The sequence below is a fragment of the Myotis yumanensis genome, unplaced genomic scaffold, assembly GCF_028538775.1.
Source record: "Myotis yumanensis isolate MYYU_CA2020_CCGP unplaced genomic scaffold, mMyoYum1.0.hap1 SCAF_13, whole genome shotgun sequence".
Taxonomy (NCBI): Eukaryota; Metazoa; Chordata; class Mammalia; order Chiroptera; family Vespertilionidae; genus Myotis; species Myotis yumanensis.
The window spans coordinates 47,031,044-47,045,605 of record NW_027223764.1 but is presented as its reverse complement, the minus strand read 5'-3'; the positions used below and the strand labels follow the sequence as shown (position 1 = coordinate 47,045,605).

The following is a 14,562-nucleotide window of genomic DNA, read 5'->3' as shown; positions in this document are numbered from 1 at the left end:
AGTGGGTCTTAAAACTGGCAGAATCAGATTCTCCAGAGCTGAGCTCTTTTACACAAGGTACTCCAGGTGGGGTTGTGGCTGATCTAAGTTTTTGGGGTCAGCATCTGTCCCTCAGCCACTCTGCTAACTGGTGCCTTCCCCACCTCCCTATTCTAGATGCCCTGCTCCCTCCTCTGGACCCAGTTTGGATTCCTCAGGCTTGTTGAAGGGAGCTAGCTCCCAGGTGGTCTGGCAATTCAAAATAATTAGGAGCCCCATCACAGCACCTTACAGTCTAGTTGACCCTCTGCTGGTGGTTCCCAGACACACACACTTCCTTGCAGCCAAGATAATCAACTCCAGGTCTCCTCCATGAGGTGGTGATGTGGGCTGTGACTCCCAGTGGGTCCCCCTTGGCCACAGTTTATGAATCATTTCTTACAGCCGGTGTCTTAGGTGCTCCTGTGCTATTACAGAGGGAAACCAGTAATGGCAACAGCCCCTATTTTAGTCTAACGATCAGGGAGTGAAAGCTAGCTTTTCCCCTCCTTGGGGGTTACTATAATAACCCTGACATTGTCATGAATTGCAATATTGGCATTTAAACAATCAATACACAGGTCAGTTCTAGGGATTAAGTGGAACAGAGTTTGATATGTGCAGTGGACATTAATATGCTTCCCTCAAAGCATTATAAGCCACGTGGGGCTACCCAGGCACTCAGTGGGTGGACAGGAAGGCAGGCAAGGTGGGAGGTATTGGACCAGAAGGAGAGGCAGACAAAGGCCCGCAGCTGGCCTTCTTGTGTTGGTCTCTTTACCAACAGTGAGAGAAAGCACCAGCAGTGGCTAACATTGGCGTTTCCCGGGAAGCTGTGTCCTCTTCTGATGGGGGTCATTTGATTCTTTCCTTTGTCTCCTTTGTAGATTCAGGACAGGGGTTGGGGAAGGAACAGGCTGTTGTTTCTCTTGTCAGTCTTGCTCTAGATCTTTTTAATGATTTTGGGGAATCTTCCTCTGGTAACTACACAGGTGAGCCATGCCAGGCTTGCTGCTGGAGACCCCAGGCTGCACTGGACAGGGGTCAGTTGTACAGGGTCATTTCATAAATAATTTAGGTTTTGTTGGGCATACGATCTCTGTCACAGCTAGTAAGCTTTGCCATGACAATGTAAAAACAATCATTGGCAAGACCTAGATGAATAAAATCTGCTGTGTTGTAATACAATTTTATTGGAATTTGAATTTCATATAATTTTCACATATTGTGAAATCTTCTCCGTTTGATTTTTTTCAACCATTTTAAAATATAGAAATCAATCTTAGCTCACTAGCCATGGCCATACAAAAGTTGGCGGTAGGCCAGATTTGGCCTGTGGGCCATAGTTTGCTAATCCCTGGCTTAGGGATATTCTGTTCTACCTACTGATGCAACGATGTACTTAGCATCTCAGGGATGAGTCTAGAACTAAGAACTCACATTTCTTGAGACCAACATAGGATTTGATCATTTTATCCTCATCTCAGCAAGAGAGGCAGAAAACACAGCTCTCTCTCTCTCTTTTTTAATCCTCACCAGAGGATATGATTTTTTAAATTGATTTTTAGAGAGAGAGAGAAACACAAACAAAAAAACAACAACATTGATTGGTTGCCTCCCACACACGCCAGACCAGAGATCAAATCCACAGCCTAAGTATATGCCCCGACCAGAAATCAAACCTGCAACGTTTTGGTGTACAGACTGACCCTCCAACCAATTGATCCACCTGGCCAGGGCAAAAACACAGCTTATTTTATCAACAATTTAATAGAAACTAAGTCTTCCCTTTCCAAATAAAATAAATATTGCTGTTTCCTCTGACTTTCCCCCTGAAAACCATTAAGAAAGATCTGCTCATAGGAAGGTATGGCATATCTTTTTTAAATCTTTTATAAAAAAATGTAGTGGTATGTGCAGGTATATGTTTCAATATATTTAGTACACCCAGTGTAATAGATCACACATACTCAAATTATAAATATATATATAGTATGTGTATGTTGAAATAAAAATTATAGCATATAATATCACATAGTAAGCACTCAACAAGTGCTTGCTATGTGTGTTTATTCTTTACACTCGTGATTTTTAAATTATTTTTAAAATATATTTTTATTGATTTCAGAGAGGAGAGGGAGAGAGATAGAAACATCAGCTATGAGAGAAAATCATTGATTGGCTGCTTTCTGCACACCCCACACTGGGAATCGAGCTAGCAACTTGGGCATGTGCCCTGATTGGGAATTGAATCATGACCTCTTGGTTCATAGGTCAATGCTCAACCACCAAGCCATGCCAACCAGGCGATTTTTTTAGTTCTTACCACAACCTGAGGAGGTCTCCTCTCGGATGCTCATGCCCTTCTCCTTGCTGCAGACTCGAAGTGAAGCCGCCATGACTGTCCTGAGTGGCCACGTGGTGGTCTGCATCTTTGGCGATGTCAGCTCAGCCCTGATTGGCCTCCGGAACCTGGTGATGCCACTCCGCGCCAGCAACTTTCATTACCATGAGCTCAAGCACATCGTGTTCGTGGGCTCCATTGAGTACCTCAAGCGGGAATGGGAGACGCTTCACAACTTCCCCAAAGTGTCCATATTGCCTGTAAGTCCAAGGTCACATTATTGATGGTGGGGTTTTTTTTTTAATTCCTTTCATTCACAAAAATTCCCAGATGGATATAATAGTTGGAGCTTTGATCACGCCTCTGCTTCTTTATCTGGTTATGGGCCTGAGGACTCAGCCCTTCCTCTACGCTCCATCTAGGAATATCCAAACCCCAGGGACCTTATTAAAAGGAATTTGCAGCCCAGTTCAGTTGTTCTTCAGACATGAAGTTTAGCTGGTATCAAATGTATTAACCATGTCAGTGTCTAAACACTCTCTCATGCCTACCCAAACCCAGTGCTGTGCGATAGCATGAAGCTTAGAGCAGACTTTACTTATGGAACTATTTATATCACTTTATTTATGGGGGAATCTTGATTGTACCACATTCTGTTTTTAACTAAATGTATTTAACAGAGCTCTTTATTTATTTTTGCTCTATGAAGGCCTACCCTTTCTGCTGATCAGCCTCTCCCCCTCACTCATTTAGCAGCCTGGTGTGTTTCCTTGGGTTTGTGTGTGTGCCCCCACATGCGTGACTGTGATATTCTTTTTTGTATGTTTGTTTATTTATTTATTTTATCCTCACCTGAAGAGATATTCTTCCATTGATTTCAACAGAGTGGAAAGAACGGAGGGAGAGAGAGAAAAAACATCAGTGTGAGAGAGAAACATCAATTGATTGCCTCCTGCTCATACCCTGACTGGGGCTGGACATGGAACCCACAGCCCAGGTACATGCCCTGACCGGAATCGAACCCGAGAACTTCCGGTGCACAGGGACCACACTCTAAACCACCGAGCCACACAGGCCGGGCAACCTGTGATAGTCTTGATTATGAAACACTGCTACCCAAATCTAAAAGGAAAATTTGGTACTTTACAACTTAGTGTAAAGACAGGGTATACATGATCTGCGAGTCATGAAACTACTTCCTAATTATTAATAAATATATTTGCCATAAACGTTAAAAAACTGTTGTACATTTCAACATTTGATACAGTTCTCACTGTCACGCATCCATACAAATATCGCTTATTCGCCACACATTTTTCTTGGAAGTTCACACCCTGGAATTGAGGAACATGAGTTTGATGCTACATTTTAGGGAGCTGGGTTTTTTCCCACTTATGGAGCTGAAATTCATTATTTCTATGATTTGTTTCCAGAACCTCAAAAATAGAAAAAAAAAAAAAACAGTGAAGAAATAAAATTCAATAAGTACGTAATAAACTACCCACAAGTAATATGTATTAGCAGCCACCATTTATCCTTACATATGCCTGGCACGATAGGTATTCAATAAATATTTAAAGACAGGAGAAAAATATAGACAGATACCTTTTGGATGCTGGGCCCAAAACTCACTGACTTAATAAACACATGGAATTAAAAATAGTCACCTGCAGAAAGCCAGTCATGCACATCGAAGAGTGTAAATAGATACACACCCTGCAAATTTTAGACATCGTTGATTAGCTTCTGTTTTTCCATGATTATCTTCCTCTGTGGGACCTTACACACAGAAAGCACCTTGTGAGTTTATTATGTTGCTGGGTTACATGAGTCTGTGTGTATATGTGATGTTTGGTGTGTGTGTGTGTGTTTCCTTTTGCGTGCCCTTGTACACATCCACCCACCTGCCTGCATTTATATGAATGGGCTTTTATATTTGCAGGTCCTTTTCAAACACTCCACAATTTAGCATACTCAAACTCCACATATTTGTACAAAATGGCCTTTCTCTGTCTTCACATATTTCATTGTTTAAACAGTGCCTCACAGGGAGAGCCAGCCCCTAGAAACACAAAGCGTTTTTATGTATGCCATTTGTATTTCTTGAATTTTGAAATCGCACGTATACAGCTGTGCAGGGATTGTCTTATGTCACAATTTACCGCTGATTCCCCACAGGATGATAATTAAAGGAATATGGATGTAGGCAGTTGAGGCTTACGCACTGGCACAGTGACTCGGGAGGTTGGTCTAACTTCTTTTGTGCCAAGAGATCCCAGGAGGAGAGGGGGCCCTTCTTCCCCTTCTCTCAGAAGATGATGCTCCAGAGTCTGGAATGAGTAGCTCCTCAGCCCCTTAGTCCTGAACGCCTCTCCCTCCTTTGCTCCACCTTATGGAAATGTCCTGGGGGCTGAGAAGAGAATCATGAATGACACTAAGTCATAAAAGAGGGCTGATGGCCTTGATCTCCGCAGCCAAGTCCAACCTTCTCACAGCCCCTTTTCCAGGAAGGAGAACTAGAGAAAGGTCCCCAGAGATACAAGGCGGCTGGCAAACCCTGTCCCTACACAGTCAGTAGGTGACAGCTACTCAGGTCTCTCTGTGCAGGCAAAGCAGAGGCTGAGGCTGGCTGTGAACTCCAGAGGGGTGTCCCTGGGCGCTCAGCCATGGATGGCCTGCTGAGGCCTGCAGTGCCTCCTCCTGAGGACACAGAGCAAGTGGCTTCACGCCCCTCACCTGTGGTTGCCTTCCTGGCCTCTCTGTCATCGCCTCCCTGATTTGTCCTCCCCTCCCCCACTATTTTGTTGATTCAGGATTTTAAAAAATCCTGTTTTCTGCTTTATTTATTTTTAATTACACTAGGAATATACAAACGCGTCCTTGTTATAAAATATCAAGCAATCGGAAGTATGTAAAATCAAAACCAAACTTTTCCCTTCATGCCCAATCTTATTCTCCTTTCCAGAGGTAATTACTGTTATTAGTGTAGTGTGAATTTTTCCCGAACTTTCTCTTTGAATGTACATATCTTTATACATAAACATATAGTTTCATTTTGTGGGGTTCTTTTCACAGAAATGATGCCATACTTTTCAAATTGTGTAGAATTTGTTTTTTCCTTTTCCCACGTATTCCTCTGAGCGAGATTCTTCCGAGGCGATGCCTGCGTGGAGAGTGGTTTCAGTCCCTTTCCTGGCTGCGTAGACTCCCGTGCTATATATGCCCCATGGCGTGTTTAGCCATTCCTATGTTGTTGAACAATTAGGCGATTTCCTTTTTTTTTCCCTGCTAAAATATGTAATAAAATTCTGTGACCTGAAACTTCACTCCTTTCCCTCTCCCCTTTGTAAGATGCACGTAGCTGCCCTCCCTCCCACATCCTCCTAGGGCAGCCTTGTCTCAGCCTCATCTCCTCACCACTGCTCATTGGCCATTCCCCTTGCCTGCATCCGAAATTCTCCTTGGAGCTGCTGTCTTTCGCTTGTGACAGAAGTGACCTGCTATTAAATAAACAGGCATTTGAAACCCACCCCCTCGTTACGTTCTGAAAGCCTGAGGTTGCCACAGGACAGTTCCTTAAATCAAGACAATTTCCAGCAGGAAGGAGATGTAGAAACCTGGCATTATTCCTCCCTCGTTTGTTAGTAATAGCTTGATTGAGTATTGAGAGCGAGCCTAAAATGCTGCCATCAGCACCGGCTACCCTTTAGATTAGCACACAGCTCCTATTCCCCTGAATGCAGTTAGGCCAGCTTAATGTCAAAGGCATAAAGAAGATACTTGTTAAATAATTTCCCAAAGCTCCAGCGCGATCTTTAATTTGTTTTTATTTTTTTTTCTCTTTCCCTCTCGTCCCTCGGTCTCACTTTTGCTTCTCCTTTTTTTTTTCTTTCCTCTCTGCCAAAGGGTACGCCATTAAGTCGGGCTGATTTAAGGGCCGTCAACATCAACCTCTGTGACATGTGCGTTATCCTGTCAGCCAATCAGAATAATATTGATGATACTTCGCTGCAGGACAAGGAATGCATCTTGGCGTCACTCAACATCAAATCTATGCAGTTTGATGACAGCATCGGGGTCTTGCAGGCGAATTCCCAAGGTAAGGACAGCCTGTAATAGTCCTCTCCTGTGCCTGCAGGGGACAGGGGTTGGCAAGAGGGATATCCTTCACTCAGTAATTCACAGAGGCTCGCGTAGGCCTGCCAGGCAGTGGAACCCACGGTCACTGTGGTGACGCTCAAGGGGCAGGCACTGCCTCTCCTGGCCATCCCAGGACCCAGGCAAGAAGACCCCCACTCAGAGCACACTGCCTTCCTGGGGAATGAGCCAGCCTTTACATCGCCACCCCTCAGCCTTCCCAAATGGTGGTTTTGTGACCAGGGTCACCAACTAAATGTCAGAGCACTGAAAAGACGCTGGCTGAGCAATTCACAGCGTTTCTCCCCAGAATATGTCATTGCCACTGACCTCTGCGACGCTTTGCTATTGCTATCGCTGCTCGGGGGTGTAAAGCTTTATGTTATCATATGCCAACCTGGGGATGTGGCCCTGGAGAGAGGGGACTGTGTGGGCACCGAAAGTCATTTAGCAAGAGGTGGTGCTCCTCAGCCCATGCATTCTCTACAGGAAGCTAGTAGAGCTAAATGCCACCTCGGCTCTGCCCCAATCTCCCCTGTCCTTTTTTCTGGGACCCTGGGCAGGTAGCTATAAGCAAAGATGTCATCGAGGAGTCGCAGGCAGGCAGCACAGTAAAAACACCATAACAGCCTTTCTAATAAGGGCCTCAGCAGGATAGGCTGGGAGGCCTATTCCCGCCCCCCCCCCCCCCCCCCCCCCACAAAAGCACCACTGAGGAGGCTTGCCCTGAGCTGTAGGATTATTGTCACATGTGGTCCACTGGATGGGTGGCACTGGGGGCCTGAGGAGGACCTGACTCCCATCATTCCAGGAGCACAGCCCATGGGAACCAGAGCTGCTAGGGCATAACACCATCTCATTGACTTGATAAAGCTCGGCTCCACGCAGCGTGCCAATTCTGCATCACCACCACCTCCTTCTAACATCTGGTGGACATTTGCTGTGAGGCCAGGGACAGTAGTTCCTCGAATCCTCTTCCTTCTGTGGTTCTGGGCTGGAGTCTGCCAGTGAGAGCGGGGCTCTGAGAGAGACCTGGAATGGGGAGAGCAAGGGAGGCAGCTGCTGCCAGACCCTGAGCAGATGTGAGGTTCCGAGCCGATCTCAGGGCAGCCTAAGAACCACGGCTTTGGTGCTGGGGAGTGAGACGTGGGAGCGGGCTTCTCTGGGCATCTGAGACTCACAGCATCTTCTGTGAAGCTCTGGAGAGCCTTCCACTTGGTGTTGCAAATGAAATGGCAAATGGTGGCTCATTTGACTTGCTGCCACAGCCTTCCCAGTGGTGGTGTCAGCCTGTTCATACTCAGAATAGAGTGGCTTCTTTTCTTAAACCTGATGGGGACAGCCGGAAGCCCAGTTTGGACCTCTCCACTGTCTCATCCTCTGCCTTCCCTGCACCATCTTAATCTTTTTTTAAAAAATATATTTTATTGATTTTTTACAGAGAGGAAGGGAGAGAGATAGATAGTTAGAAACATCGATGGGAGAGAAACATCGATCAGCTGCCTCCTGCACATTTCCCACTGGGGATGTGCCTGCAACCCAGGCACATGCCCTTGACCGGAATCGAACCTGGGACCTTTCAGTCCACAGGCCGACGCTCTATCCACTGAGCCAAATCGGTCTGGGCATCCATCTTATTCTTGGTGTCCACTAACTCAGCGGTACCCGCAGGGCAGGGCAACATGCCAGGCTCTGAGGACAGCTCTTACCACCCAGCTGCATGCTGGGAAGGCAGAGAGTGGAGGTGACAAGGCTGTGAGCACACAGCAAGCTGGCCTAGGAGGTGCCTTTAAGTACTTGTACTTCCGTATGGGTCCTCCGACCCCAGCAGGGGCACCGCCAGGGACCTTGTTAGAAATGGGGAATCTCATGTCTACCCAAGACCTCCTGGGTGAGAAGCTGAATTCTAAGGGTCCCGGGTGACTCATGTGCACAGCTTTCAGGCACAATCAATCTTCACGCTAAGGAATCCAGGTCCAGCGAACATGGTGACCACTGGGCCAGACACTCCTCCTCTCCTGGCAGGACCAGCACGGGGAAAGGAAGGAGGTGGAGGCAGAAGTGCTCCCTGTGGGTGGAGGGGGCCGAGCAGGAGGGACAGGAGAGCACCCCTGTCCCCAGCATGCCCACTTCCTCCCAATCCAATCATTGGGATTTTCCAGGTCCATGGATCAAAGTCTTCATGTACAACTTAGTTATACAGTTGGCCCTTGAACAGAGAGGTTTGTGCTGCAAGGATCCACGTATACACGATTCCCTCCCCCCCCAAATAAATACGTACAATGCTGTAAATGTATTTTCTCTTCCTTATGATTGTCTTAATAACATTTTCTTTTCTCTAGCTTACTTTATTGTAATAATATATCTCTATGTATAAAAGGCTAATATGCTAAGTGTCAGACCATCCAACTGGTCATTATGATGTGCACTGATCACCAGGGGGCAGACACTCAATGCAGGAGCTACCAAGCTTCCAGTGACTTGGCAGTGGTGGTTCTCGGGGATGCACCCCGAAACCAGAGAAAAGGGAACCCAATTCCTTATGGGGCCATGTGAGTCCACCTTTGGCTGTGGGTTATGTTGTTGCTGGGGCACTGTCAGCCCCGAATCTGGTTTACTGTACACTTGCGTTTGCGTTCCACATCCTGTACGACAGCAACTTTGCAGAGTGCCCTCTCGCACTCCGGGACCCCTGGGGGGATGTTGGAAAGCTGGGTTTGGCCTGATCCCCGCAGGTCAGCAGAGGGACCCCACCTGCCAGAGAAACCCCACTCACTTTGCAAACGCCAGGGAGGGACCACGGGAGGTTGGCTCCAGGGTGTGTCTGGCCCATTTCGCCCCGTCCCGTTCCACCAGTCACCTTCTAATTAATTTCTTTTCAATGTGCACAAATCCATGCACTGGGTCACTAGTGGTATATAATACATATAACATGCATAATGTTTTAATTAACTGTAGATGTTGTTGGTAAGGCTTCTGGTCAGTGGTAGGCTATTAGTAGTTAAGTTTTGGGGAAGTCACAAGTTATATGAGTTATATGTGGATTTTCAACTGCATAGGAGGTCAGCACCCTTAACCCCTGCTTTGTTCAAGGTCCAACTGTATATGCATCTGAAACAGGTGTTCCTTCCAGCTCTCACAAATCTTATCCTGGCCTCTTAGATCCTCTCCGATGGCCAAATGGGTAAAATAACATCCCTTTCTCAGATATCCACCCAAAGCTCAAAAGCCTTCTTTACTGTTTTTAGCACAGAAATAAGCAAGAAAAATAGGTTTTGATGGGAGATAAAGAGGAAAGGGGAAGGGAGTTCATTTTTCCTGAAAAAAAAGAGAAAGAGAGAAGGGGACTTCTTTAGTACAAGCACACACGTGCACATGTACACATGAATATGTGTGTGCACACACAGGTGCACACATGCACACAGGAAGGCAGAGGATGTGCTCTGGAGATCCTCCCAGGTTCCCAGCAGCAGTAGAATGGAGGGTGAGTTCCCCAGTCACCAGCAAACAGTTGGATCTGCTCTCAGTGAGAGACCTTGGGAGCTGTGGACACACTGAGCCCGTATTTCCCTCCTTTCTTGCTGTGACTGCTCTTCTCATTCTTGCTGCTTAGTCTCTAATACTCTTCTCTGTTGACACTCTGACCTTCCCAAAGAAGGTCGTTTGGCAGTAGGTGTTCACGAGGAAAGTGGCTTCCTCCCTGAGAGGCAGGCTCTATAAATTCACCCATTCCTGGGGTCCATCCCAACCTGTGGGGCCAGGTGGATGAGCTGAGTTTCCCTGATACTGTCCCTCTTCGAGAGCAGTACTCATGGAACTCAGATGTGTTGACTGCAATTCCCCCGGGCATTGGAAGGTCCCAGTGGATTGGAGTTACAGAGCACAAAATGGATTCCTCTTCCTCCTTCACTTTGGGATCCAAATGTAACCCCTGCCCCCAAGTGTTAACTACATAGATTTCTGGCCACTGCCACCGGATTGTCCTTGTTATTTATTCTGTAGTCCTTGTAAAACCCCATAGTTTGCTTGGTCCTGAGAGCTACATCACCACCTCTCCAGAAGGCAGCGGGGCAGAAATGTGGGCTCGGGACAGACGTGTGTGTGTGCCCTTGGACAGCTTAGTCACGCGTCCCTATGCAACTTACCTTATGAAGAGTTTTTGTATCCTGATACAAGGTAACATGCAAAATGTGTCTTAACAATGTGAAGGGAGAGTCCTCGGTGGGATTTGTGTTCAGACACTTGGCACTGTATGTCACTTGGTCTCCTAAACAAACAGAACTTCATTTCCCCTCTTCTCTTTTCACATCCCTTGTGGTGTCGCTATCTGAGCCCACACGGTGTCAGAGCTGACCCAGCCCGGGGATTCTAGACCAGACACTTTCTAAAATGATCTGAGATGTGATGGCTGGTTGTCGAAAACAATTACAGAGAAGGTGGCGCACCCCATGCGGATGGTCTATCCGATGTGACAGTTGGGTCTATGAGATGCAGTTTTAATATACAGCAGGCAAGACTGCAGCGACAATTACATAGAGCAGGTGAAGCCGCTTCTTGCTGGTCAGCAAACATCAGCTCAGAACCACTTTACAGCTCTTTACCAGCAACTAAGTGCCTTTATTTACAGAGCGCCTGTCACTTCCCTCTGGCTGGAGAGCTGGTGTATTATTTAGCACACATTTATCTGGGGAAAACATTTCAATTTAAATCAGCTGGTACAACAGTGGCTCTTGCCAGACGTTTTCCCTGTGGTTCTAAAGGATAGGAACTGAGTCGGATCTTGGAAGGGAGGGCGAGCAGGGGAGGAAGGCCATTCTCAGAGAGCCGCTGGAGTCAGCACCTGAGAAGAGGGAGCACGTGATTGAGCTTCCCATTATGCCTTCATATTCTGATGAAAGGAGCATCTTACAGTTTCTTCCTGCTCAACCTTAACCCTCAAGGGAAAGAAAGAGGAATAAGTGAATGTCCATTATGTGTGAGGCCCTCAAGTGTCAGGACACGGGGATGGCATGGATTCAGCCACTCGCTGTCCTTGAGGGGCTCAGGAGAGTGGAGGATGCGCCCCCATAAACAGGTGCAGCCCAATGAGACCAGGGCCGGCCTAGAATGCAGGAGCACATCCTCCTTTTATACATTTCAAGGAGTGGAGAAGGTTTCCAAGAAGAGCTGACCTTTGAAAGTGAGTTGAATACATGTAGCTAGTGTGACTGAGGAACTAAACTTTCCTTTAATCTTAATCAATTTAAATTTAAATGGTTTCATGAGATCAGTGGCTACCACATTGGACATTACAGGTCTAGGCTTGTTGCTTTGCTAGGGTCTGGATTTATAGGAAGATGATGATTAAATCTATCTTTTTAAAAGATAATGGGCAAAAAATGAGCATGGTTTAGATATGGAAGGAGATGGTAGTATGAGCTATATAAGAAGACTACTGCTATGTACTGCAAGGGATGGGATGAGGGCTTACAGTACAGATTTAGTGATGTCAGTAGCTAGGAGAAAACAGCAACTGAGATGAAACTGAAACAAAAGAGTAGCCACTGAAGACCAGTCAGATGGGAAAGAGGTGGGGGTGGGTAAGGATGAGATGTTGGGAATAAGTTTGCTTCAAGGTTGGCTACGAGGTGGATGCAAAAGTGATTAAGCAGAGAACCCAGGGGTAGAAACAGGATTGGAGCAGAAGATAAAGAATTGGGTCCTGGTCCATTTGAGTTGGAAGTATCTGTGGACTATCCAATAGGAAATTTGAACATGAGACTATAGGGATAAAGTTAGGTTAGAAACTATAGACTTGGAAGTCATTGGAGAGTGGATACTTCCCAGGGAGATAAGCTCCACCAACTAATTAAAAAGGGATAAACATGGGAAACGTAACACTGAAGGGACAAACAGGGAGAGAATCCAGTGAAAAGAGCTGAGGGTGGAGACTTAGAGGAGTGTACCTGCGTGGTATGAAAGGGAAAGAAGAGAGCTGAAGAAATTTCAGATTAGCAAACTAGAGTGTATCCTAATTACTTCTCGATACGTGTGTTTTCCTGAGTAGACTGTGGGCCCTTTAAGAGGTGAGGATTCCGCCTCATCTTGTTCATCTTTGTGTCCCTAGTGCCTCCAGCACAGGACCTGACAGTTAACGTGCAATGAGAATTTGTTGAGCTGAAGAGATTTGAAAGGAAATGGTGTTTAGCACTGTCAGAAACTGCAGAAAAGTCAAGTAGAGGGCAGGCCTAACAGAGGCAACGGTACATGTGTCCTTCAGGAAGTTGTTGATGACAAGCAAGAACAGCTGAGTAGCCAGTGGCCAGCAGAAACTGGTATTCAGGGGTCTGAAGTGTTAATTCAGATAAGATGAGAATTGGAGACTGTATATTGCTTTTTGTGCTGATAGAGGGAGAAATAGGATATTTCACAAGATCTTGTCAAAGAAAAGGTTTTTTTGTTTGTTTTTAGAAGAGGGAGAAATATAGCTTATTTGTTGGCTGCAGTAGACTGAGTTAAATCCCGAAGAGGGAAAGTTTGAAGCTATAGGAGAGAGTTGTTAAATGATAGTGAGGGGGACAGAGAGAAGCAGGAGAAGATGATGTGACCTTCGAAGGGAGAAGTCTGGATGGGAAAGACGAAACTAGAGGGAGCGGCCAGCTTGGTTTTCCTTGAGGAGTTAAGGGAGTGGACAGTTGGGACAGGAAACTGATGAGAGCAGACACTGCAGGAAGCATGGAAGGGAGAGGGAGGACTGGAGATGGGGGAAAGCACGGGCGAGCATTGGTGAGCACCAGCTGAGGGGGGACCATGAAGGTGTAATTTTCTGCTCAGTGCCTGGCAGGAAGATCAGATAAAGGAGAACTGGCTTTAGCTTGGGATATAGATGCAGAGGAGGCAGGAGATTCTGTGGTGCTGTTGAGAGAATATTAAAATGAGGGGCCACCTAGTCCAAGATGGTAGAGGAAGAAGTCAAACCAGAGTTGGGGCTTATAGACCAACGGGCCAAAAACGGAACAAGAAAGACACCCCTGTGAGGTCAAAGAACAAAGGTGTGGAGTAAAGGGGTGGGAGAGCCGAGGGGTGGGAGGTTGATCAGTGAGAGGAGAACTTGATGGCCTCAGGGCATGAAATACGAAGCTGCCGCAGAGATTGGAGATGTTTCCCTGGAAACAGTTCCTCTCCACGAGAATTCCGAACCCAAAGCAGAGCCCCTCTGAACACCACGAGCACCACCACCACCATCACCAACACCAACTGCAATGCTCATGCTTCATGGATGTCCGCTGCTGTTATATGATAGATGTTTTGGCAGCCAAGACAATATGCATTTCTTAGATCATGAATTTTCACACGTGGCTGCACATTACAATCACTTGAGAAACTAAAAATATTGAGGCCTGAGGTGCACCTCTGCAGTTGTCATTTATCTGGTCTGAGTACAATCTGGGCATCAGGAGTCTTTACAAGCCCCCAGGTGAGTCCCCTGTGCAGCCGGGGCAGACAGCACTGCCCTGGGCGCTCCTGAGAGGAAGTGTACTAGGTAAGGAGGTTACCGTTGTGATTGCAAAGAGGAGGAACTGAGACTTAGAGAGGTTAAGTAATAATTTTTAACCTGGGTCTCCCGGCAATCCTAAGTTGTAAACCATTTTGATTCTTTAGGACAATTCTGTTGGCTCAACTTACTGGTCTGCCTTCTTTCTTTCATAATTTTTTAGTATATATTTTTAATCCTCATCCAAGGCTACCTATTTTTTAATTGATTCGAGAGAGAGAGGAAGGGAGAGGGAGAGAGAGAAACATTGATGTAAGAGAGAAACATAGATTGATGGCCTCCCACATGGGCCCTGCCCAGAGATGGAACCTGCAACCCAGGTACCAGGTATGTGCCCTGACAGGAATCAAACCTGAGACCCTTTGGTGCAGGAGGCAATGCTCTAACCACTGAGAACACTGGCCAGGGATTCCTTTCATATTTTTGGATAAGCTTTAGCTTTCCCAAGACTGAAAACCCTGAAGTGGAGAAAAAAGAGGCGGGGGAATGTGTTGGAAATGCCAGGCTCTAACAGTTTTCTGCTAACTGT

At 46.4% G+C, this 14,562-nt stretch overlaps 1 protein-coding gene across 1 annotated transcript in view; it reads left to right on the top strand.

The window, feature by feature from the left end:
• The window catches only part of KCNMA1 (potassium calcium-activated channel subfamily M alpha 1), a 672,109-nt gene that overhangs the window by 614,316 nt on the left and 43,231 nt on the right, over positions 1 to 14,562 (top strand). Inside the window, exons 24-25 of the mRNA XM_070433250.1 lie at positions 2,398 to 2,622; positions 6,269 to 6,461. Coding sequence (XP_070289351.1) covers positions 2,398 to 2,622; positions 6,269 to 6,461 — 418 coding nt within the window. The remainder of the gene's footprint in view (positions 1 to 2,397; positions 2,623 to 6,268; positions 6,462 to 14,562) is intronic.